Here is a 27,372-nt window from a genome sequence, read left to right as displayed (position 1 = left end):
CAGTTGCAACCGAAAAATTATCAAGGGCAAGTAAAGTTGCCGGTAACAGCCAAAAAAAATTGTAAAGTTGCCGGTTACAGGCTAAAACCTAAAAAATTATCATTTTTAGGCTGTAACTGGAAACTTTACTTGCCTTTGATAATGATCAAAGGCAAGTGAAGTAGCCAGTTTCAGCCGAAAAAATTCCCAATGACAACTGAAGTTGCCAGTGGTGTTACACAGAAAAAACTGATTCACTCAGAAATCAATTTGATAAGCAGAAAAGTCTCACTCTTGGATGTTGGGAGCTCAGTAAATAAGTCCATCAGGCCTCCGTTTTCATTATAACTATTCCGATATCACATTCAGGAATTCGTTAGATATCTTCTCCATAACCGCAATGACTATTATATGATAATAAATTTACGGAAGATTCGGTCATGATTGATACACGAATGAAGAAAACACAATGAATGTTGCTACTCTAGCATACTTGGTAAAAAATCTTTGTAAGATCATTATTGTTAGTACGTACACGAGCCTCGTAATAAAAATAGCAATAACATTATTACTTCTATGTAAGTCGACACAGAGAATGGTGCCAAAAACAACAAAAAAAATCGCGTTTTAAATCGATTTTCCTTTTTTGGCTCGGAAATATCAAGTAGAAAATTGAGACTTAGTTGAATTCGAGTTCCAATTTTTTTAATACGCAGTATACTACACACGCGGTCAGTAGCTGGTTTTTTTGCTCTTGTACGCGCCGTTGGTCCGCAAAAAATAATAGTAATTGTGTCCTGCGTGATTTGCTACCTCGTGTGTAAAATGTCCGCCCCTTTTATTTGTTTCTTTTTTGTCTTCTCACGCTATTGGACTTGTATGTAGTGAGTGGCACGTATTTAGAAATTCTGACATAGCGGACAAAATTACCCTTTAAAAAAATACATTAACGCCCAATCGAAGTACGAAAACACTAGAAACGAGACAAATACGTGTCTGGAAAATTGACCGAACAGAAAATGTATCGGTGTGAAAGTTCACCAACCAATAATAGATCGAATAGAAAATTCACAGCTGTGTGAAAATTTACGGAGGAAAAATTAACCGAACAGAAAATTCATAGCTGTGAAAATTCACCGACCAACAATTGACTGAATAATAAAAACCAACTAATGACTGAAGATAAGATGCACTGCCCATAAAAAATTATGGTTGTCGTATCTTTGTTTTGTTCCATAATTTTTTCCGGTAAATATCGAACAATGTCTGCAGTTAACATTTTAGTTAACTGCAGACTTGCTGAACTGATATTCAAAATTTTCTTTGCCCACCAAATTTCATTCAATTTTCTCCAAATTTATCACAGTTGTTTCTTATGACTAGAGCCCGGAATATATGCGCTGAAAATGTGGCGAAATATGATCTAAAAATATGCAAATATGCATTTAAAAATACCAAGCTATGCACTAAAAATCACCAAAATTACACTACAATTTTTATAACATATATTAAAACTGAGAAAATATGCGTTAAATACCCCGCAAAAATAAGGAAACATGTTTTTAAAATGCATATTTTCTATTTCTTAGTGCATATTCATTTACAAAAGCAATTGCCTTGCAAATAGGTTACATGCACGTTTTTATTCGGGAATTTCTAATGATTAGGCAGTATCTGCTCACCAGTAAAAAAAATATTTACCAGAGAGATGAAGTAACGCCCACCAGTAACGAAACAGAAATAGCGACTAAAAGTGGCAAATTTCTCACCAGAGATTTAAGTGGGTTGGTTGGTGCAAGCAAATTTTCCATAAAACACATTTTTCAAATTTTCTACGTTTAACTGTATTCAAGGTTTTGTTCTACATGTGCCAAAAATATTTTTAAAATATTTTGATATAAATTGCTGGCAGGCATTGCACATGCTAATGTTTTTCACTATAAAATACGTTTATCTCTCAAAAAGTTTTTTTGTTAGATAAGGAACATGTCTTCAAACACCATTCGTTCAAATGTATTTAAACTTTGCATGTCTCTCAAAACTATGGTGTTACATGCTTTAACACGAGGATTTTTGATTAAAATTATTTAAAAAAAATTTATGGCACAAAATATGGGTAAATTTTGGTGGTTTTTGAAAACGTTGTACGTTGTTAAAGTTAAAATTCGATGAAAAGTAACCAACAATTTAAATCCTAAAAAGCTCGTGTTAAAGTATGTAACAGAATAGTGTTGAGAGACACACAAAGTTTCATGTCATTTGAATGAGCGGTATTCGAAAAAATGTTCCTTATCTAACAATAAACATAGTTTGAGAAAAACGCATTTTAGTGAAAAACATTAGCATGTGTAATGCCTGCCAGCAGTTCGTATAAAAATATTTTAATACACAGGCAATTTCATAGTATTTAAAAATTGGAAAATTTGTTTTTTGGGAAATTTTCGTGCACCAACCCCCCTAACATTTTACAAGAAAAAAAAATTCATTATACATTAATTGGTTCATCTTACAAAAAACAGTGAAGAAAGGCACGTCTAAAACTTTAATTCAGCTCTCCCTCTCTCTTGAACATTGATGAAATAATATAATTTTTCAAACCCAACCTCGTTACTCAAACTGCCACAGTTTGAGCAATTCCACAAACATCTTTTGTAATTCATTAAATTCGTCTCTCTCTTGAAATGTTGTTCATCTTTCATGAAGGCAGTGTAGAGCCTCAATATATATTCTTATATGTATTATTATTATTACTTTACTTTGTACATTGGCTCTCTCTTAACAAGCACGCTCTGGTCACGTGAAAGAATCTCAGTACATTCTGTACTGAAACACGAGATGATCACGTGACCGGATGCCCCTTCGGAGGGTCCGAAGGGCAAAGGGTGTGAGAACATCAGTTCAGCTCCAGCTCTCACACGAGATGCAGCAACGTCGTCTTTCTCTCTCTTAATATAATTACCATGTAAATAATATCTTCTATATAGCATCATAATTAAAGATAATGTATCTACAAGTACGTCTCATTCATATGGAGTCAGATGCAATTGCGCTACCGTCACCACCTAGCATTTAGCAATTCAGCAGCAGGATACAAGCACTTCCCTACCTATCATTGTTCATGTGCGGTGAACAAACTGATATTATACTCATATAATGAGCAATATTCATATGAAAAATTGTAAAAATCTGATTGAGCTTTCGCAAAATTTCAAAAATATGCACTCATAACTCAAAATTCTTCCATTTTATGCATTTATACTGAAAAAGGCCAAAATATGCAAATGCATACGCACATATGAATTTGGATATAATCCGAGATCTACTTGTGACCTTGAGATATATTTCAGCATCCATTTATAAATCCATCAATATTTTTTTTACAAAAATTTGTTTGACCGCTCTACGATCAAGGACGTAATATTATCCGTCTAAATGCATGCGGAATAATCTCAAACAAGTTCTCTCTCTCTCTGTGTTTTTCCCCCTCTCTCTCTCCTCATAATCACGAGGCTTTGTTGTAACCTATGAAGTTGTTGTTTTTACCTTCCCTTTATGTTTCTATACAATTATTAATAATTTTTTCTCAAAATATGGTGTACCCTTCTACTATATACATATAGGAGCAAAAGAGAACGAATTGGATGAGGGTGAAAAGAGAAATCTACTTCGTACACCTACTCTGTCTTTTAGCTGTACTTATCTAGTATACTTTTCCTTTCATTTTTCTACTTTTCTTTCCTTCAACTTCTTTCTCTAACGTGCTGTTAGGTTCGGACAAGGTAACGATATTTATGGCCTATTCGTCAAATAAGACCATCCGAATTTCTAGCCAATACCTTGTAAGGAAAGCGGTTAGTTGTTAAAAAAATTTTGGCGCCACTTTTTTAGTTTTTATTTATTTTTTCCTCATATAACATTGGGCACATCTTAAAATGTATTCATACAAATCTTTTGTGAATGTCTTTGGAAGCAAAACAAAAAATATTTGTTTCATCGAAATACACGCAGGGGACAAATATAGCTTATTGCTATGTTTTGCGGTTACAGTCGACCCCCCGTATTCGCGGTTTTTTTCCCTTCATTGAAAATTATTTTTTTTTTGAAAGCACTCAGCAATCGTCATTCACGTGTTTTGTTTACAAAATTTGATTCGTGCGTGTTTAGGGTGGCTCATTTTTCTAGTGCTACTGATAATGCTTCGGAAAGACAAAAAAAAAGTGAAAGGTTATATTTGGATATATTGTCTATGCTTGGCGAAAGTAAGTCAATTGCTGCTGCTGTGGCCCGCCATTACGGAATCAACGAATCTACGGTGGGATATATCAAAGAAAAAGGAATCTAAAATTCGTTCAGCCGTGGCTGCAGCTGCACCTGTGGCAGCGAAAACTTTGCATCGCCTAAATCCATGTGTTTCTCGTACATAAAATGCTGGTTTTTTTGTGAGTACAACAGTGCTACCAAAAAGCTATTCCAATTGATTGTAATATTATAACGGAAAAGACAATAAAACATTTTACGCTTCTATAAAGAGGAGGGCTGGCGAAACGTCTATTTCATCAGAATTTTATGCAAGTACAGGTTGGTTTCATAGATTTAAGAAACAATTCGGTTTGCGCAATGTAAAAATCACTGGCGAACAAGCCTCTGCCGACCAGGAGGCAGCTAGAAAATTTCCAAAGACTTTGCAGAAATTATTGAAGAGAAGAGTTATGCACCTCAGCAGGGGTTTAACGTTAACGAAACTGCACTATTTTGGAGGAAAATGCCTCAAGAACATTTATCAATCAAGAAGAAAAGCGAGCGCCTGGTTTTAAGATAGAATTACTATATTGTTTTGTGCAAATGCGTATGGGTACATGATAAAGCCCACCGTAATTTTCAAATCTGCGAATCTGCGAGCATTGAAGAGAAAGGATGTCAAAGCTCCCAGTATTTTGAATGAACAATAAAAGGGCTTGGACTATGAAAGCACTTTTCCTGGATTGGTTTAAACGATTTTTCGTTCCGGAAGTCAGGAGGTACCTTGAGAGTGAAGACATGTCATTCAAAGTTCTTTTGATACTAGATAATGTTCCTGGATAACAAGATTTTAATGTGTTCAAAGCTGATGGTGTGGAAGTCCTTTATATGCCTCCTAATCAACATTTATCATTCAGCCAGCCCCTTGGTCAGGGGGTAAAGCGAACATTCAAGGCTCACTATACACGCCACTCAATGGAGATGATTGTGCACGCAATAGAAGATGCAAATGCATAAAATGTCTCGAAGGTATGGAAGAATTACACTATCACTAATGCCATTACTGCGATAACTAGAGCCGTGGCTGCTCTTACGTAGAAGACAAGTTCACCATGAGTAACATAGCGGAAGGGCTTCGCAAGTTCAAATCAGCAATAGATTATTTTCATGTCATAGATCCCTCTATTTTACGTTCTTCACATGTAGAAAAATTAGTAGAGGAAGCCATGTCATTATATTCTAACATACTTGATGATATGAAGAAGAAACATCAAACAGAAATCACAATGTCCTTTCAGAAAGCATCGCCAACAACCGCTCGCTGCACCGTCTTTTACGTTCCTCTTGTACCTCTGCGTCACCCTGCTCTTCTCATGATGTTCAATAAACGAGATAAACAAAAAAACCCTATGGTTTCGGTTATTCGCGGATTTCCGTATTCGTGGTCACCCCAGGAACATTTAAGAGATATAATTCTTCATTTTGAACGTCCCTCGTTCCCTTGAAATTACGAGAATGTTTACAGATTTCTAATATACATTTATGTATCCAAAGTCTCACTATTTTGATGGATGCTTACTACTATACATATAGAAGCTGTCAGAGGCAACTACAGATGAAACGACTTGTCTCTGTTCTCAATTTTTCGCAAAAGCCGACACCTTCTGCAAAGGTTTTTAACTGCTGGCCGATGCGAATATGAATTTTAGGGGAAGAGGAAAAATTTAACTGCGGGGGAATCCTCTTACTAGACTACAAAGGCAACAAATACGTATCTCAATCTATCCATAGAGCTCGTGTACACTGAACGGGACCGTACATGGACGGTCGGACCTAATTCAGGCCAAAGCTCGCAATTGCCGACACTGCCACCAGATGGCGACTTATTCGAGGATAATGTCATTTTCCGCTATCCATACAAAGGTTTTTACAGCTGGCTGATACGAAGATATATTTAGGAAAGAGAGAAAATTCAATTCTCTGAGGAAAGATTTATATATTCGTTGCCTTTGTAGTCCAGGGCATTCACCCGGCAAGTGAGAGGATGTGGGTTCGATTCCACGCAAGTACAATTGAATTTTCTCTCAGTTGAAAATTCAACTGCCCTTGGGGGAATCGAACTAAAATTCATCTTCGCATCAGCGAGCTGTCAAAATTCTTCGCATGGATCGTTGAGAGTGACATCCATCCTCGGAAAAATCTTCTAGTTGTCAAAATGACATTCATCGAAACTTGCACGTGTCTTCTTTTTTTTTCATGTTTGAACAAAAATACGATTTTATTAATTAAAATAAGAAATCGACAGAGAACTATATATATATATATATATATATATATATATATATATATATATATATATATATATATATATATATATATATATTTATTTATTTATTTATTTCGTAAGGAAAATAATAAACTCTTTCCAGAAGTAAAATAAGTTCCACTTCCTTGAGACGGGGAAAACAAGAAACGCATGAACGGCCTTCACAATAATGAAAAAATAACGAACAGAGAGCATGTGTTAGTACAGGTTTTACGTCATCTTCCGCTGTCTGTTCAATCATTCACTGCTTTGACATCACGCGTGCAATTTTACTACTACGGCTCCAAAAGTAGTAATAATCGAATAACAGCGTAGTTTATTGTCACGAAGGTAACATTTACGCTGTCAGCGAACATGTGACGTGGTAATTTTTTTTTTCACCCGACGATAGCGTTCAGTATCATCGTTGTGTAACCTCAATACCATAAGTCTAGACGGAACAAGCAGACATTATTTACACTGTTTCCGTCTCGTACATGCACTTCCAATAATTCTACGATTTGTCATGAATAGAGAGACTGGAAGTTTGGGTTTCGACAGCCGATTGATGAGAAGACAAATCTAAGAAAGAAAACTTCAAGGGCCTTTCGGGGCGTCGAACCCACGACCTTTCACTTGTCTGGTGAGCACCCTAGACCACTAGACTTGAATTTCAGCCAGTTGAATTTTCCTTCCTAGATTTATCTTCGCCTCAACCAATTGTCGGAACCTTCGTAGTAATAGCGGAGCGTGGCATTATCTTCGGGTGGATGTTTAGACAATAAAATTATAAAGATAGGCGGGCAAAAGGCACTAAAACTGTAAGGATAGGCAGGCAAAAAGGAACTGATATGCTTAAAACAAGAGTAGAGGCTCAAAGTCCAACCCGCACCTTCTCGTGGTGCAGCTTGTAAGTATCCATGTTTAACACGTGGTGAATGAACGCGGATGGGCTTCCTCCACCCCGCACTGGCCAGAGTGGAGGAGTACAGCCAAAACTCTCTGAAAAGAAATATGAACTCTGTCTGTAATCTAAGGCCCTCAGTCCCCAGCAGCTTGAGTGTCTCTGGTTACGGCAGCGACCAGCAAGACATGAAGACAGAGGGTGCTAAGAATCTCTGGGTTGAACCAGGTTGCCATAAGATGATGACCTTGGCCACGTACTAGTAAATGTGATGCCAAAGATAGCAATGCCTGCACTGCCCGAAGTAAAACAACGTTTCATACTCCTATCGAGAGATGTCATCACAAGTAAAATTTTCGTTAAATCATAACAATATTGCTACTGCAATCTACCAACGTTGCAACAATCTTTTTGCCTGTTAATTTAACCTTTTAACGACCAATGTTACGATTATGAACATCAGATTTATTAATTAGAAAATTATATTTTCCGTACATTAAAGCGCTTGATGTTCACCCCCCCCCCCGAAAGTGCAAGATCCCAAACTTAATTTAAAAAACAAAAATTCCATTCATTTCAGCACTTAGGCCATAAATTTAATTGTTTTAAACCACCTATTTTTAAGGAAGGAAAAAATCGGGATTTTTATGTATTTTGAGGAAGAGAGGAATCGGGAGCATCCAAAGATTCACGCATTATCACAGAATATATAGGAATGCTGAAAAGTATATACTCGCCAATGAAAATTCAAAATTAGTGAAAGAAAAAATCCCAGAATTGATGGACATTCAGAATTAATGAGAGAAGTAATTCCGGAATTGATGAAAATTGAGAATTAATGAAAGAAATAATTCCAGAATCCATTGAAATTCCGAATTAACGAGAGAATAAAATCCTAAAATTGATTTGAAATTCCGGAATCTCAAATCAGTTGCAGCTCAGACACCACCGTAAGTGCTTGCCCCCAAACGTGTTCAGAAAGAAAATGTAGACATCAAAATGAGACGTCTAAAGACCAAAAGCCTGATATATTCCATCTGACTCGAGTATTTTTTTTAAAGCGTGACTAAATTTACATAATTATTCATATCAACACACTGACCTTTACGAAGATCGGGTGAGAAGCGTACCTGAGCGTACGATTTCTACCCTCGCGATGTTTCTCTCGCGTTCATTGTAAAATAACGAAGCTACTAGTTGACATCTGAAGCTTATTTTTCGAGGGTTTCATTTTATTTCTTTACAGTCAGAGGAGAATAAAAGAGACCGGTGGTTATTATAAAGCGCACTGACCACTCGAGTAGTTAGAGGTCATGTGATGAATTAACTATTGATTTAATCTATTTTCCTTTTTTTCTTCTACCCGTTATTTTTCGGTCAAATTTCATTTGTGTATCATCCGTGTAGAACTCGGTCAGCTGCCTGTTTGTATGCCTCGCACAAAATAAGTCATTCGAAATTCGTCATGTGTAATTCTTGTTGCTATATAATTGGCAAATAGAACTATTTTGTGTATAATTTCGTGGTTCGAGCTCACACGAGGGCCAAATACACGAAATATATTGAGAGAAATGAGTAAATAAATTAATGAAAACAAATAGGAAGAAAATGAACACGGAAAAATTAATAGAAAATGTTGAAAATAAATGCTTGAAAATGAATAAACAATAATTTATTCACATATTTTATCAAATTTGATAATATTTGTTAGAAGGGATTTTCAGAAAATCTTGAAAATAAGTAAATGATAATTAGATAAATAATTATTTCTTTTCAGAAAATATTAGAAATGTAAATAAAATTAAACAGATATTCTGTTAAAAAGAAATAACAAGACAGAATGGAAATAGAAAATGAATAATAATCTACAAACAGATAATATTGAAAATAAACGAATAAATATGAACAAAAAATGTTGAAAATAAATAAGTAAACGGAAAATCTTGAAAGGAAATAAAATGAAACAAGAGAGAGAAACGTTGGAAATAAATAAATAAAAAGGAAGTTTTTGAAAATATATTAACAGAAAATATTAAAAATAAATGAATAAAATTGAACAGAAAATGTTTAAAATAAATAAAAACAAACAGAAAATGGATAAACATGGAAAAATAGAAAAAAGTTGTGCTCGCCACGAACGTAACATGCAAGGCAGTATGTTGACAATAACATCTCATCTTAATTGCGTCAGTCCTCGTTTCTGACGAGAAAGATGTGCCGATGATAACAATGTGTATTCTTTTACGTGTAACGTTAATTAGCATGACACGATATCCCATTTCTCGACAAAGATATCTAAATAAAATAATTAAGCGATCTAATTATTTTTCTACTCGTACTATATGTTTGTATTCGTTTTGTCGTAACGTATTTGAAAAGCGTGCGTGTATTTTTCGAGTGTGAACATTAAGTATCAGAAGATGTCTTCGCGGATCCGGGTTTTTAATAGTGGATACACACTGTGCTTCGTGCAATTTCTGTTAGTACAATGAGACTTTATCCAAGGCATTTCGTGGATATGCATTTTGCTGGCAAGCTAATTACTAGGGCTATGACTTCGCTTTTTTTTGCATTTTGCATTTTGCATCTTTGGTTATTTTTTGTGATATAGAGCGTTTCTTCTTGATATTCAGTAATTTAAGGAATCTTTCATTATCTTCAGAATTTAAGACACATTTGTAGCATATTTTGGAGCATTATTCTGCATATTTCAGCATAATAATTAAAAGGGATTTTCCCCCCAAGCTAGTTCTTCCCACAATAGGCAATTTTAGCATATGGCAGTTTCACTTACCTTTGACGTCGTTTTTGGCAATGAGGTGATATTACCGCGATATTGGCACCTATCAGCAATTTTATTTTTGTACGATTAGCATTATTTTTGATAATGATTGACGATTTCCTGTAATTCCCGCATTTTTCTCGCGTGATTATGGTCAGCCTAATTAAAAAAGCACATTTTTAAGTTTTTAAGGCATATTTTTCGTTTTTTCAGGGCAAACATGCATTTTGTATCGAGTATATTCCGCCAGTTCTTAGGTAATAAAAATCCTAGCCCTACTAATTAGTGTATATTTACCTTATTTAGTGTATAGCTTCATCTTTCCACAGCTGTCAGTAGCCCCTTCAACACTTTTCGTGATTCTTCTTTCATCTGATTTTCGCCTGTGTCCTGCCATAGAATATCCCCGAGATCACAACGGGTTGCCTTAGGCCCCAGGTCGAGAAAGACGAGTCTAAATAATGAGAATTATTCTTAATCGAATGTATTGGCCGATGTCGGAAGACATTATGACATATAATGTCACAAATACCGATGTATACATTTTATATGCTATGTATATGTTACGGTAAATGTAATAAATCGATTATATTACGCATAATCGCCAATCATCCCGGTAAGTTTGATAAATTTATCACTTTTACCGGTGATTATACATAGCATGATAAATATGAAAAAAATTCCCAAATAAGTATCGGTAGAATGTGTGATGAATATAGTCGTACCCCGACACAACGAACTCTTATTTAAGTCACAATTTAACGTTTTCATTTTTCGAATCACATCCCTGTGTGAATCTGTTAAAGAACAACTCTTAAAATTCGTTAAATCGAAAAATTTGTTGAATCGGCTTTCGTAATATCGGGGTACGATCGCAAACTTGTAAAATGGCAATTCACTGTATTGCGGTTCGATTGTAGAATTTTTCAAATAGGAGTTTGTAATATTGTGGTCTGATTGTAAAAATTCATTAAATAAAATATTTTGTTAGATGAGAGTTCGTTACATCGTATTTTTTTTTTAAATTATAGATTATTATTTCGGGTGCGATTGTTAAATTTGTTAAACAAGAGTTCGTTATATCGAGGATCAACTACAGAATTCGTCAAGCAGGAATAAATTATAGGAGTTTTTTTTCCGGAATGTTCGGAAAAATTCGTTAAATCAGAGTTCAATTCGATTCAGACTCTGGCTCACAAGTACGGTCATCTAAATAATGAATCTCATCACGGCAATAGGACCGATTCACCATGTTTAGCATTACGAACTGGTAACTATACATTATAACCGAAAAAGGTGACAAATTGAGTACTATTGATAATTTTTACCAGCGAGCGACGCTTGGATATTATGCATAATCACCAGTAAAAGTAATAATTTTTTTTTAGTTTTTATTAAATTTGCCAACGACGCTTAGGTATTATACATAATGTCTGGTAAAAGTGATAAAATTAGGGAAATTTAACAAACAAAAACCAAAATTGTCGGCAATTATGCGTATTAATCGGGTTTATCACATGTACCGTAACATATATAAAACTGAGTGCGTGTTTGGTTGCATTACATGAGGCCATCTCTCATTCTCCATCAATAATCTCCATCTCGCCGTGATAAGAATCCACACAATACAAGGCGTCTCGTCATTGCCATTTCGATTTCACGGAAAATTCAATGAAAATTTGACGACGATTCGATTTGTAAAGAAAGGAATGCTGTGGTGAAATGGAGCGATGCAAATACGAATCTTCACTTTCGCCGCGGAATCCTTTGGGAACTGATCCGTTTCAAACGGTAATGCTGCTCGATCACAAGCGAATCTGTACGCAATACTTAAATGACAAGCGGATAACACTAAAAGATAACACTAGCTTTAATGGATCTCCCGAGGGAAAAAAATACAAAGCAAAACATCGTAAATCGTATTGGACGTCTTTTCACTAATTTTCTTTTCAGGATAATCCGCTTTCGGAATCGGATTACAATAATCACTACAAGAAGTTTTTTGTTTCTTCTCAGAGAAGTGAATTTAGTGAGGATTTATTTACGCCACACGAGAGAGAAGAAATCTTGAGATTTCCTAATAACCGAAATATTTTCAAAATGTACTTGTGCACAAAAGTGCACAAGTACACTATTCACAGTATAGAAATTTCAAAATGGAGATAAAAACCAATACCGTTTTCTCCCTTGCATCGCGCCGGAGAAATATTGAGGGACATTCATTTTTCGATGTGGAATATTCGGTGATTTTCCGAACAAAGTTTTGATATAATATTTAACAAATTAAATTCACCTTAAGCCGTGATTGCACTATAAAAGTTTTAGGAAAGGTCTTTCTATAAAACTTGAAAAATGCGACTAATAAGCGTATCGGTTAGATTCTAGTGAAGGCAATTAATAGGCTTATTGGTTGATTTTTTAAGTTTTGTAAACGATCTTTGATCAGAATTTTATAGTGTAATTCCGACCTTTCAAACACTTGGGATCCAACCACTTGGGTCTGTGGTGCATTGAACTTCACTACAAGGGGTCCGCGGTATCAAAAAGGTTTGGAAACACTTTGTTAGACCAAGGGTGCTCAACCTTAGCGTTTAGCGCAGTGCGGGCAACTTCTTGGTTTAAAAACGTGTCACGGGCCATCCAAGTGATCTGAAACAGCACCGTTGGTCACTAAGTTATCTGTAAGTGTGCCGCGGGCCACTTAAGTCACCTTTAAATATGCTCTGGGCTACTTAAGTGATCTGGAATGCGTATCCCCGAAATCTCGAGAAAACCAAACTATTTTATCGGGACATGGCTGTCTGCTGTTCGGGATAATTCCCACTACTTTATTTTAATTTGTTTTTTAATGTCTTTAGTAAATCCTCTTTAACTGGTAATTAATTGGTAATTAAAGAAGTGCTTCCTCTGGAACTAATTTTCTGAATACAACGTGATCTTGAGCGCATTTCTTGGAATAACATTCGCAAGAACTGCGTTTCCATTGAAGTTATTAGCAAAGCTCATTAACGTCATTCTCCATAGGAATTAGTCGGGGCAGCCAACTAATGCCGTTACAACCAATTTGACTGTATATTAAAAGAAGAGCTTAATTAATCCAATTGTCTTCAGTTAGAATATTGAAGGTTTAACGATGTGAGACGAATGTTTCAGTTCAACGAGTATGTATTGCCACGCTTAATTGTAACGGCTCTCCTTCAAGCCGAAGAAAACTCTTCACGTTGCGAAGCTTATTTTTGAGAGACATCATAATACTGTAATTACAAATTTTCTAGTCCCTAATGAGTCCCCGAGTATGTCCAAGTGATAAAACAAACGATACTGCAACATTTTTACCCAATTATTAAAGACAGAGAAGACAATTTTTAACGCAGTATAACATGTAATAATCTTTCCCATTAGATAGAGAATCTTGAAGAAAGAGCGTCGATCGAGTTAAATTAAGGGAAGAATATGAAAACCTCTTTCGAGGTCATCGAGCCAAAACAAGACTCGCTTCGAGGTATTTGTAATGGGATTCCATCCTGCGCTGACATAAATGACCCATTTCCGCAACATGATACAACATTTATTTCGAGTTTGTTGCGGTGAAGCACCACATGAATATTCGATAATTAATGAACATTGCTGACACTGAGTAATATTATTCAATTAATCAGCTGTGGATGTTCTCGTGGAAACGGGTATTTCAGTGGAACTTGGTTAATTAGATTTTTGGATATAATTAGAACTTTTTTACAGCCCCTCCACCCTTCAGTTTTCTATTTAATTTAATGTTAAAATTTCCCGTTCAATTCAAATTTTATTAAAATATTTTGGATGATTTGAAGTTGGAGGGAAAAAAATCGTGGTTTTTGCCTGAGAAAATTTAGTTTGGAAAATTTCCATAAGCAGTCAGATAGTGTTTCTCTCGACCAAGTTGTTATACAACAAATCTTTGAAGACCGAAAATACATAATTTGAAAATTCTGACGTAATTTCAGTACACTATGGTTGCCGTTTTTTTATATATACATTTTATATTTCGGCTTCTGGTTCGAATTGCCACGTAAACATAATGTCCGCGTTAATGAGCAACGTTTAAAGAAATATGGAGTCAGTCCTAAAGATAAATCAAGGTTTTGTCACAGACCTTTGATAAAAGACGAGCACTTCTTTCTTTGAAGACGACACCATTTGTATGCTAAAACGTAAGTCAGAATTTAATTTGCTTTTCGCGTTAGATTTGTTTTTTCAGCAACTCGGTTCGACCAAAAAAACAAAACAAAATTGCCATTGTTGATTGGAAACCGGCAAAACTCCGTGATCAAATTTCATGAAAAGCCAATCCGTGCTGAACGAATTCAACAAAAAGTGACGAATGAGATATTTCAAATATAATGAATTGTCGAGTAAATACCAAAATGCTAATTTGTAGATTTTTAGTGTTTTTTTCTTTGATAATCTAATGCCCATTTTAACATTGTTCAGCTGGAGTGCGCATCGAGAATGTTTACCACTTGATACGAATTGCGTTGTTCAATCTATAGATCCAGAAAATTCTGAAACTTCGTATCGTTATTTTAAGAGTAAGGAAAGTACAAATTACAGTTATCAATTACCACTAAAATTTGGGGAAACAGTTTCGCAACTCGTGATGAAATTTTAATAATTGGTAATTATTATCCCATGCGAGTATTAACGCGTCAGTTACAATTTGGAGTTCCAGCATAAATTAATTGGTTAATTCAAACTTTTTTCCAGTGACTTTGGTCAAGTTCGACTGTACTATAATGATGTGCTTCCTTTAATCATTTTATTCATGTTTTCATCCTTTGTAGCAGACATTTTATACAAATACAAATACAAATACAAATACAACGCCACAACAGGCAAAATGCCCAACGAGGTGGCTGATAAAAAGATGCCCATAAAAATATGGTTGTCATATGTTTCAAAAATACAGCAACCCAATTAAAAATGCAATTAACACAAATTACAAACAATATATACACATGATAAAATATTATACAATGCCCATAAAGAATACTTATGGTTGTCTTATTCTAAGAATGGATAGCTTCCCGATTTACCCCAACATGTTTATCGTATTTCTTTTTAAACGTGTCAATTGTGTTACAATTTACTACCTCCGGGGGTAAGCTATTCCATTTATTAACAACCCTATTAGAGAATAATTCCCTGCGACACCATAACCTTGCATTGTCCCTCACCAATCGATACTGGTGTCCCCTTGTAAAAGCAGTCGATTGGCGGTGTACTAAAAGTTCATGGTCCATCCTATCCATCCCATTGAAAATTTTGAACACTTCGATCATATCTCCTCGACACCTGCGTTCATCCAATGTAAACATATTCAAAAAATGAAGTCTTTCTTCATAACTCAAGCCCTGTGTGCCAATAAGGACACGCGTAGCTCTCCTCTGCACCCCTTCAACCAAGTCTATGTCCCTCTGTAGGTATGGTCTCCAAAACCTTACAGCATACTCCAGTCCAGGACGAACTAAGCCTCGAAAAAGCGGAAGAATGACTTTAGGAGAACGCGAAGAGACCTTTTTGAAAATGAGACCAAGCATTCTATTCGATTTTTTGACAACCGCTGAACAATGTTCAGAAAACTTAAGTCGCTCGTCAATGAGAATTCCCAAATCGGTGACTCTAGTTGCATCCGGGATAGTGACACCATTCAACTCGTAAGAGAACCGTGGGTTGTTCGAACCAAAATGAGCGACCATGCACTTATCTACGCTAAACGTCATGCTCCATTCATTTGCCCATGCTGCAATCTTGTTTAAGTTGGTCTGGAGCAACTCCCTATCGCTTTCATTTCCGATTACCCCCATTAGCTTCACATCATCTGCGAATTTGCTAGTAATTCCATCGATACCCTGATCGAGTTTGTCGATAAAAAGTGAAAAAAGTATGGGGCCAAGGACACTTCCCTGAGGAACTCCACTTGTGACGTCTGTCCAACCAGAGATTTCCCCGTTCACCATAACTCGTTGCGACCTATCTGTTAACCACGATTCTATCCAATTCAGCAAGTTGCCCCCAATTCCAATCTCGTGTAAACGCTTCAAGAGTTTGCCATGTTGGACCCGATCGAATGCCTTCTGGAAATCAAGGTAAACAACGTCGACATTTTTGCTCTTACCCAAAGCCTTAGTCACGTAATCATAGAAGCAAAGGAGGTTAGTTACACATGACTTCCCCTTCGTGAACCCATGCTGATTATCCGACAATACATTATTCTCGTCTATCCACTTCACAAACTGCCTTTTGATGATAATTTCCAAAATTTTCGAGAGGGAGCTCGTCAAACTCACTGGACGATAATTAGACACCACTTCTCTACTACCCTTCTTAAATATCGGAACAACGTTAGCCATTTTCAACCTGTTGCTCGCGAGCACCACGGTACTTACTCCCTTGAAGTACTCGAGAATGTTTGATGCATGATTTTAATTCAGAAAATGCTCAAAATGTGCTCGGAAATCATCTTGCTCTAGTTTTGAGACTGAAAATACAGTATGTCACAAAATAAAAAAAATATATAAATTTTTTTATGGTCCCTCCTTCCCCTTCTAATTCCCAGGTAAAAGTTGTTGCCCTTTTTTAGCCTGTCTCTTCTGAGCCCAAGAAAAAAAAATCCCATGTTTCCAAGTGTAAACATGAGATTAAACACACACACACACACACACACACACACACACACACACACACACACACACACACACACACACACACACACACACACACACACACACACACACACACACACACACACACACACACACACACACACCTCTGAGAAAAGCTAGGAATGAACTGAATAAAGTAACGGGCATCGCTACTTTCCAATATATTTATGCTGTTCTTTCCCACCCTTTCTCACCTTTTTAATCCAAATGTTTTGAAATTTAATGCGACATTTTTGGAGATAATTGGCGATATCCAGTGTTTATGTGATCCCAATTTCCCCGTCTTTTTCTCTAAAACATGTGGTCACCCCCCCCCCCCCTAATCATAGTGGAAAGAACTTAATTTTTGTATTTGTGTATACCTTTCATGTTTCAAATGTCTTCAAAAACGTTGACCTCTGTTATAACGACAAATTTTCAAGGAATTTTCGGTATCGTTATAACCGAATTTGATCCTTTCATACTCGCACACATGTATAATTTTTAAATCTTTTTTTCTAGTTGGCGCGGGGTCATCCGGAGCGGTGCTGGCCAACCGACTCTCAGAAGATCCGAACATGAAAGTGCTAGTCATTGAAGCTGGAGGCAAAGAGAATTTGGTGACGGACATACCGATGGCTGCCGCCATGTTACAACAAACACCCATCGATTGGGCGTATCAGACCGAACCTCAAGAACACGCCTGCTTCGGCCTCATCGGCAAGGTACGCAATAATACGACTTCCAAAACAGACCAATAATCGATTTCATCATGAACCCATCAATCATTCTATAGAGCCTGCAAGAAGTAGAGAGAATGAATGTCCATTTTTCGGAATAAAATTTGAACGAAAGCAACGGGCAAAAAACATTTTAACACACAATCATACACCAAACCGATCTATTTATGCCTGTTTAGACAAACATAACCAAATTCTAACTCGAATTATAACAAAATAATGAAAATAAATGCTGTCTTTAAAAGTATAGAGAAAAGCATCGGTTCACCAAAGAAGTTTGGCAAATTTGCATGAAGTTGGATTGCACATGGGTAGTAAGTACTTCGACGAAGTGTATGAGAGACTAACTTTCACTTTTCATTTATTTATAATAATACCGCGCAACTAGTGTCGTATTTGTAGAAGGCTTAGCGGGCCATAGCACACACCGATACAGGGCGGTAAGCAGGCCCGCAGTCAGAAATTTCGTTCGGGGGGAAACCAAAGTGATAGAACAATAGATTTTGCAATTTTTACCCCTTTTTCGGTCATTTTCTCACATTTCGGGGGGGGGGGGACCAGACCCCCCCAAGTCCCCACCCCTCGCTACGACCTTGGCGGTAAGTTCGGAAAAGCGGAAAATTTGAGCGTGAGTGATCGAGAAAATTAGTAGCGTGAGAGGAAGGTGGCAAAATTCGTACAATCCACTGGGAGTAAAACCGCAAATCGCCTCTGTCTTGAGAGCGAGGGACTACGGCAGTGTGTGACGAAACGAGAGTTTGAAAAAATGTGACTGAACTAAAGAGCGCAAAAGCACGTGAGTGAGTAAAGAAGTGACCTAGAGCATGTGCAAGCACGCGAGTGACTAAAAAAGTGACTTAGAGCGTGTGCAAGCATATGAATGACCAAAAGAGTGACCTAGAGAGCGAAGGACCAGATCAGCGAGTGACCTAGAGAGCTGGGGTGATGGTCAGTGAAAGACCAAAAGAGTGGCCAAAAAGGTGACCACGAATGTGTGCAAGCATGTGAATGACCAAAAACAATGAGAAAGCATGTGAATAACCAAAACAATGACTTAGGGTACAAGGGAACAGATCAGTGAGCTACCAAAAGAGTGGCTAGAGAGTTTTTGAGCATGGGAGAGATGAAAAGAGTTACCACTGGAGGGTGTGTAAGCATGGGAGTGCCGTAGAGAGTTTGTAAGCATCGGAGCGAAAAAAAGAAAGACTTATAGACAGAGGAGTATTTACAGGGGCAGGGGCTAAGCGGGCGGTAGCCACTGTGCGGTCGTGCGGGCATCGTGCTGGACTATCACCGTGAAGATCCAGGTTCGAAACCCGTTGGAGGCACAATAGTGGTCGGTTGAAGTTGGTTTTCGGTGGTTTTCCAACTTCGAGGAGTGAATGCGGGCCGGTCTCTCATTTTGGAAAAGTCTCCCAACACAGAGCAGGCATACCTTCAACATGATACAGACATAACATGAGAATTCAATCACCTTTACTTCAAAATATGGAAAACACACACTTGGCAGCACCAGGAAATAGAGCCTTCTATACGAAATACGTTACGTACTTCCCATGTGCAATCCAACAGCTGGAAATGACCTTGGTGCGACAGATATTGTCCATGCTCAGCAAATTGGCATTGCAATCTCCTTCTTATACAGTCGACGCTCCGATCCCCTGTCGTTCCGTCGAAAACGGACGTTATATTGGGAGGGTCGTTATATCGGAAGTAAAATATCTATGATAGTCGTCCTATGAAAACATCTGGGACTTATCCTACCGGTCGTTGTAATGGAATGGTCGCTATAACGAGCGTCGACTGTATTAGCGCAATCCCGCGTCAGGAAATCCGGGCTGAGGAGAAAAATTTCTGAACAGGTGCTTAAACTTTGGTAAATTCGCTATTTCATAATTTTTTTGTCTATACTTCTGATAGAATTTTTTTTTTAATTTTTATTTCGGTTCGAGTTGAATTTTGTTACATTTGTCAAAATTATTACACACGCATGCGTTAATTGGTTCCACAGGGTGATTCAAAACGCAAAGTACAAACTTTTAGGGGAGGTGAAAACACTAAGACAAAACAGAATCACATAGGAATGTATGAACAGAAACCCCAACCCGAGCAGCTGGAGGATAAGCGAAGTTGCAGAAATGACAAGCCAATGATGGGTGGAAAGCTCTGTATTTAGTGATACTTTACCAATACATACTTTACTAATTTACAGGTTTTTTTAATCATTTAAAAAGTTTATGTATGTATATATTTTTTTCAAATTCACTATTTTTACATGAGGACAGTACGTGTACACGTTAAGTTTCACAACAAGTGCTCAAAGCTCTTACTATCCACAGTTATGCGCGCGCACACACACTCACACGCAAAAGTGATTCTGTTTCTGTTTTTTTGTTGTTGTTGTGATTCTGCTTGGTTTTTGTGTTTTTCTACCTCCCCTAAAAGTTTACACTTTGAGTTTTGAATCATCCTGTATAATTGTGTGAAAAATTTTTGGCTTTTATTGCCAGTTTATTTAAAAAAATACGCATTCTCTGTACTTACTTATATGAGACGCACGATTGCACTGTTGAAGGATTCAAAAAATGGCAAAAGAAAGAAAAATTAGCATTTTGAAACAGATTCTCATCACACGTCCCTCTTTTGTCTCTCTTAGACACTTCTCTATAGAAAAATAATAATAATTACCACGAGAAACCATCCTTTTGAAAAATACCATTTCACTTGGAACAAAACGACGTGACGCGAAGAACACGTCCTACTTACTTACTATTCATATTCCGAGTTGTTGTATTATGCAACTGAGCTCATGTTGTATACAAAATTCCTTCTTTTGTACGCTTCTAGAAGTATTAGTTTCGCCCATCCCCGCAAACATTTTACACTAGGTATTCCGAACGCATTATTACGAAGGCCGTGTATCAACGGTGTCGATGCGAGCAAGATACGCCCAATTCATCCTCGATTCTCTTATAGTACGTTCTCTTATAGTGCGATAATGAGAATGCTGTAGTGCAGCGGTTATCAACCTTTTTTGACTCGCGGAGCCCCCTCTGGTATATACTCTATGGCAGAACCCCGTAGGCCTATTTTCTATTCATTCATCAAAGTTACAGTTTTTTTAATCATTTAAAAAGTTTATAAATTTCAAAATCACAATAATTATGAGAAAATTTCTTAATAATTCTAAAATTATTTCTTCCAATGATTCTAAAATTGTTTCCTTTACCAGTTCTGGAATGAATTTTTTTCATTTTTTTTTTCAGGTTTTTTTTACATTTTTATAAATTCTGTGACTATGTAAGCCGTAATCGTCGGCGGGACACAGCAAAATACTTCCAGGACCACATTTGACTCCCGTTCTATATAACGATAATGCTCCATCTATAACTCCTCTAAAACGGTAGCTTATCTAGTCACTTGAGTGTCGTTATATAGGCGTTTCTCTATATAAGATAAAGCTACTGAAATGATACGTACAATATTATCAATCTTCAAGACGATACTTGCATAATACAATAATTCAGACAAAACCACCATCTTCACTTCAGAATATGTAAGACAGATAGCGACACCAGTACGACACTGAACAAGCATATCTCTAACAACATAAATACGTTAGGGCCACTCATACGCACGCACGCACGCACGCACGTGCGTGCGTGCATATCATACCCTGAAACATGTTCCGGCATGTACCTATTTGTTAATTTCCCAGAGGAATGAGTGTTTACGAGGGGAATGTGCAGTTAAGTAGTAGTAAGTTGTATAGAAAGATGAAGGCCAACACTATATTAGCTCAAAATACCAAAAACTGAGCACCCGACAGCTGTTGCATCAATTGCAATGATATGATCCGACCACGTGTTTTGATTTAAGCGAGTGGCCCCGTTATTTCATTTACAGGTTGCTTCCACTGACGAAAGGGCTATATTCAGAGCCGTAACTGGCCATTCCTGTGCAAGAATTTGTATTTAGGCCTCTTCTGGGCACCTCCCCTCCAAGTGGGCCCTGTGCGGATGCACCTGTTGCCCCTACCTAGTTACAGCACTTACTATATTAACCTTGAAACAACTGCCTGGTGCTTAATTTTTGGTATTTTGAGTTAATATTGTTGGTCTTCATCTTTTTAAACTGTGCTCAAAAGGTATTTCTATTATAGTGTAATGGTAGTGGGTATATAATATCAAGCCAACGAAATATCAATCGGGAAAAGTCCCTTATACCACTACCCTTTATCCCCAGGGTGGTTATAAATAAACTGACAATACTCAAACGCATGTAGCACCCATTCTGATGAAACCTGGTTAATGCTGTATTCGATATACAGACCACATGGTGAAAATAGGGATTGAATTTAAAAAAAAAAATTAATTTTTGACCACCAGGTGAAAAGTGGCTCGAAAAAAGTAATGCAGATCCAATATATATAGCTCCTTCCCATGGCCCAAATAACGTGTTTAACGAGTTTCAATGAAATTTGTCCACTACAACCAGTGCCGTAACTAGCCATTCCCGTGCAAGAATTTGCATTTAATCTCCTTCTGACCCTTTCTTGGGCGCAGAGTGGCCCTCCCTTCCTTCCGAGTAGGCCCTGCGCGGGTGCACCTGTTGTACTTGCCTACAACGGACATTCGTCCACAACAACATAGGTCGGAGTAGTAGCAGTATAATTCAACTGACAGTACTCATCTTAATTATACTGACACTATTCCAACCTATGTAACACCTATAGTGTTGGATGTATGTCATTGAAAATATTTGGTATATACGTTATTTGAACCATGGAAAAAAGATAACTACGATAAAAAAGAGCTCCACTTTTTCACCTGGTGGCCAAAAATTGAACTTTTTTATTGAACTTTTCTTTTCTCCCCATGATCCGCATATCCTATATGTATATGTCAAGTTTCATTAAAATATCTCAACCAGTAAGGGCGCTACGCGCGTTTGAGTAGTGTCAGTTTATTTATAAGCACCTTGTATTAAAAACTCAAAAGTTTGGTGTGAAATATTTATGAGCAATTTTTCCTGTTTATTTACAATAGAGGAGCCGATGGCCCCGTGGACGTGTCCTCGGAGGCTCAAGCGTTCTCAATTACATGCTGTACATACGCGGGAACGCCAAGGACTACGACAGCTGGCACAGGAACGGTGCGTACGGATGGAGTTGGGATGAAGTCTTTCCATACTTTCTGAAATCGGAAGATAATCGGGACCCTGCGGTTGCTAAAAATGGTAAAATATCTCATTCACATGCTTCTCTCGTTCTGTGATAACTCTTTTTTTCTTAATCTTCTAAGACCGTAGTTCCCAAATGGGGTGCCTGGACCCCCAGGGGGCAATGGCTTTTTCTTGGGAGGAAGGTCCACTTCTTGGGGACTTCGTAGCTGTAGACTTGATAAAAATGGATAATATAAATAAAGTACTTAAAAAGAAAAGTTTTAATTAAATTTACGTGCAAAAGCTCCGCTGCAGCGTTAATACATCTATGATTTGCCAAAAAAGTTTACTCGCGGTGACATCTCTCGATAGGAGTATGAAACGTTTTTTTAGTTCTTATGCAATCCAATAGGTGGCATTGCTACCGTACTGGATAGAATGTGCTTCATTCAAGGAAACAGTTATTTTCCGGATATTATGCTGAGGTGAGCTCGGAAAGAAAAGTCATCACGTCTCCGCCGGGACTCGAACCCAGGCCCTCTTGCATACCGGGCAAGCATGCTACCATCTACACCACTGGAGACACATGAATCTGCCTTCCTAATTTCACGCACTGTGTCGTGAGGCGCTGAAGTAGAGGCATTAGTAGCCTCTCTTAACTTCAGGAAATGGCCCCCGGGTGGGACGGTTTAGAGAGATATAGATGGCTTTTTTCTCAGCCAGAGATTCAAGGAAACAGTTATTTTCCGGATATTATGCTGAGGTGAGCTCGGAAAGAAAAGTCATCACGTCTCCGCCGGGACTCGAACCCAGGCCCTCTTGCATACCGGGCAAGCATGCTACCATCTACACCACTGGAGACACATGAATCTGCCTTCCTAATTTCACGCACTGTGTCGTGAGGCGCTGAAGTAGAGGCATTAGTAGCCTCTCTTAACTTCAGGAAATGGCCCCCGGGTGGGACGGTTTAGAGAGATATAGATGGCTTTTTTCTCAGCCAGAGATTCAAGGAAACAGTTATTTTCCGGATATTATGCTGAGGTGAGCTCGGAAAGAAAAGTCATCACGTCTCCGCCGGGACTCGAACCCAGGCCCTCTTGCATACCGGGCAAGCATGCTACCATCTACACCACTGGAGACACATGAATCTGCCTTCCTAATTTCACGCACTGTGTCGTGAGGCGCTGAAGTAGAGGCATTAGTAGCCTCTCTTAACTTCAGGAAATGGCCCCCGGGTGGGACGGTTTAGAGAGATATAGATGGCTTTTTTCTCAGCCAGAGATTCAAGGAAACAGTTATTTTCCGGATATTATGCTGAGGTGAGCTCGGAAAGAAAAGTCATCACGTCTCCGCCGGGACTCGAACCCAGGCCCTCTTGCATACCGGGCAAGCATGCTACCATCTACACCACTGGAGACACATGAATCTGCCTTCCTAATTTCACGCACTGTGTCGTGAGGCGCTGAAGTAGAGGCATTAGTAGCCTCTCTTAACTTCAGGAAATGGCCCCCGGGTGGGACGGTTTAGAGAGATATAGATGGCTTTTTTCTCAGCCAGAGATTCAAGGAAACAGTTATTTTCCGGATATTATGCTGAGGTGAGCTCGGAAAGAAAAGTCATCACGTCTCCGCCGGGACTCGAACCCAGGCCCTCTTGCATACCGGGCAAGCATGCTACCATCTACACCACTGGAGACACATGAATCTGCCTTCCTAATTTCACGCACTGTGTCGTGAGGCGCTGAAGTAGAGGCATTAGTAGCCTCTCTTAACTTCAGGAAATGGCCCCCGGGTGGGACGGTTTAGAGAGATATAGATGGCTTTTTTCTCAGCCAGAGATTCAAGGAAACAGTTATTTTCCGGATATTATGCTGAGGTGAGCTCGGAAAGAAAAGTCATCACGTCTCCACCGGGACTCGAACCCAGGCCCTCTTGCATACCGGGCAAGCATGCTACCATCTACACCACTGGAGACACATGAATCTGCCTTCCTAATTTCACGCACTGTGTCGTGAGGCGCTGAAGTAGAGGCATTAGTAGCCTCTCTTAACTTCAGGAAATGGCCCCCGGGTGGGACGGTTTAGAGAGATATAGATGGCTTTTTTCTCAGCCAGAGATTCAAGGAAACAGTTATTTTCCGGATATTATGCTGAGGTGAGCTCGGAAAGAAAAGTCATCACGTCTCCGCCGGGACTCGAACCCAGGCCCTCTTGCATACCGGGCAAGCATGCTACCATCTACACCACTGGAGACACATGACTTCATTGTTCGAAAACATTCACGCTGATAGATGGCTGTAGTCTCTGCTGCTATAAATGGGGGTTCTGGCAGACATTTCTTTAAGTTTTTCGCAGTCTATGACTAAAAGTGGGGTGGGGGGGTCCATTTCAGATACCAAGGATCCACGAGGAGTTCACGACTAAAAGTATTTGGGAATCGCTGTTCTAAGGCTTTCATATTTTGGAATTTGTGGATCAGGAACCTCGTCGGAAATGAAATTAATGATTGTTCAATTTTATAATATAGTACTACTATGCATTAAATTTCATGTTTCCGTTTTACAGGCTATCATGCAACTGGTGGGTACCTCACCGTCTCGACGGCATCTTATGCCACGCCTTTGGCTTTTGCCTTCGTCGAAGCTGGTGCCTACCTTGGTTACGAGAATCTCGATGTCAATGGGCCGAAACAGACAGGTTAGTATTATATATACAGATAATCGAGAGACATATTGGCCGAAAGACAATATAGGACAAAGGTGCGTGAACCTAGTGGTTTTTTGATTATAAAAATGAAACTAATAAGAGTAGAAGCGGGACTGGCGGCAAAGACTTCACATACGAAGATTTAATTGTAGTCCAAAAGAATGACTTCGTAAGGTCATGGATCACACATCAGATGACTCTAAGGGCCACGTCTAACCCAAGGCCATGGGATGAGCATGTATGGTTTACACGAATTACAAAACTCAAAACGATAGAGAAATGCACATCAACACACACACAAAATATTTTCCCAAAAAAAGCAGAAAGTTAACACGAAATTCGGGTAGCATTCTTTCATTGCAGACTAGATGACACACATGGTCATAGCCGCGATGGTCACCTGGGGTTAGCGGGTTAGCTTCGGCACATGGGCGTCTTTGTGACTGTTTCGAGCCGCCTTGGAACAGCAGGTCCCGGTCTAGTTATGCATGTGTAAAGTGACCACAGTGTGAAAGAATGAATGAATGATGATGGGAGGAGATGCAAAATTGGTTCTTTAATCTCCTTATTTCATGGGGCGAAAGGACATCCTCATTTCTATCAAGATTTAACTCTTTACGGACATCGAGTTGAATGAAAGGTCAGGTCAAAGTCGTAACTGGAACATTGACAACATTTCCAACTGAGAAAGGAAATTGGAACTTTCTTGCAAAACATTGCCATTTTTTTTTTCTCTCTCTCTCTCTCACGACAGGAGATTCATTCATGTCTTGACATCTATAATGAAGTGTTTTCTCATATATTTTGTTCAGTACATTCCAACATGCTCAGGAAATCCCGCGCTGTCACAGTCGGTGCCAAATGAGAACGCGAATTCGTAAGAAAATATTAGGCGTGTTGGTTGTTGTGGAGAAAATGTTTCCAGTTGGAATTGTGCCAATGGATTCACAGTTATCGAAATACCAGCGGGAAATTACTAGGTCGGAATTCTGACCTTTCTCACAGTGCATTTGTCGGTCCGCAAATTATTTATTCAATAAACAAACACAATAGTTAATACAAAAACAAACACTTTTCGATCCAAAGGGATAAAAAAATTTACGTATATGTAATCTTTTTGTTTCCCCCGTGTTATCATCCAATCATTTCAAAATGTCTCAATTACAATCCTAAGAGTCATGAGCCCTCTATATGCACATTGTACTCCCATTGTACGCATCGGAATCCCAAAAATGACATAATTTTAATATTTGGACTGGATTACAGGCTATGGTCACGATGTCGACAAGCGATCACGTTCCAGTAATTTTAAGATACGGAAATATCGTACTCAGGGGGAAGGTGTTCGTGTCTCACACCTTCAAAATGAGTGTCGACACTTCCTAAAAATTCATGTGTAATGAGGTGGCTTTTTTTGCGACAATCACGATAAAACAAGAGGGATGTTCTTTCCATCGAAAATACAAAAATAAATATTTTATAAATTTGCCGAAGAGAAGATTTGTTGAAAACACGTACACGGGGTAGTAAGGCATAGCCTAGGGACTTTCCTTATTGCCCTGCATATTTGAATGAAATTAAAGGATCACGGAGATGGTCTGTATTTTCGTGACCCATAACTAGGGATATACATAATTTTCGGAAAACGAGGTGAATGCGAAAAATATGAAATTTGCCATTATTTATGAATAAATGCGAAAATTTGCCTTTTTCTTCAATTTTTCAAATTCAATTTATTTCCAAAGTTAATAACACATAAAACAGTCAATGTTTGTCGTCTAGAGACCTGAGCCTATACAGAGCAACTAATTAAAAGTAAAGGCGAAAGAAACAAATAAATAAATAAAATAAATTACACAAAAATTATAATAAAAAA

General features: G+C 38.1%; 1 protein-coding gene and 1 non-coding gene across 2 annotated transcripts in view; one reads left to right on the top strand and one right to left on the bottom strand.

The window, feature by feature from the left end:
* LOC149075295 (glucose dehydrogenase [FAD, quinone]-like) overlaps positions 1-27,372 on the top strand; it is a 102,689-nt gene that overhangs the window by 40,076 nt on the left and 35,241 nt on the right. The window contains exons 2-4 of the mRNA XM_089242642.1: positions 17,412-17,614; positions 22,678-22,867; positions 25,356-25,487. Of these exons, the coding sequence (XP_089098768.1) occupies positions 17,412-17,614; positions 22,678-22,867; positions 25,356-25,487 (525 nt within the window). The remainder of the gene's footprint in view (positions 1-17,411; positions 17,615-22,677; positions 22,868-25,355; positions 25,488-27,372) is intronic.
* On the bottom strand, positions 24,693-24,766 carry TRNAT-GGU (transfer RNA threonine (anticodon GGU)). The gene has a single exon. It is a non-coding gene; the product is annotated as a tRNA-Thr (tRNA).

This window comes from Pholcus phalangioides, unplaced genomic scaffold, assembly GCF_987345545.1.
Source record: "Pholcus phalangioides strain wild (caught in Gottingen) unplaced genomic scaffold, Ppha-v1.0 ptg000015l_1, whole genome shotgun sequence".
NCBI classification, from domain to species: domain Eukaryota; kingdom Metazoa; phylum Arthropoda; class Arachnida; order Araneae; family Pholcidae; genus Pholcus; species Pholcus phalangioides.
The sequence above is the reverse complement of the archived record's forward strand: the minus strand, read 5'-3'. Positions and strand labels throughout refer to the sequence as shown.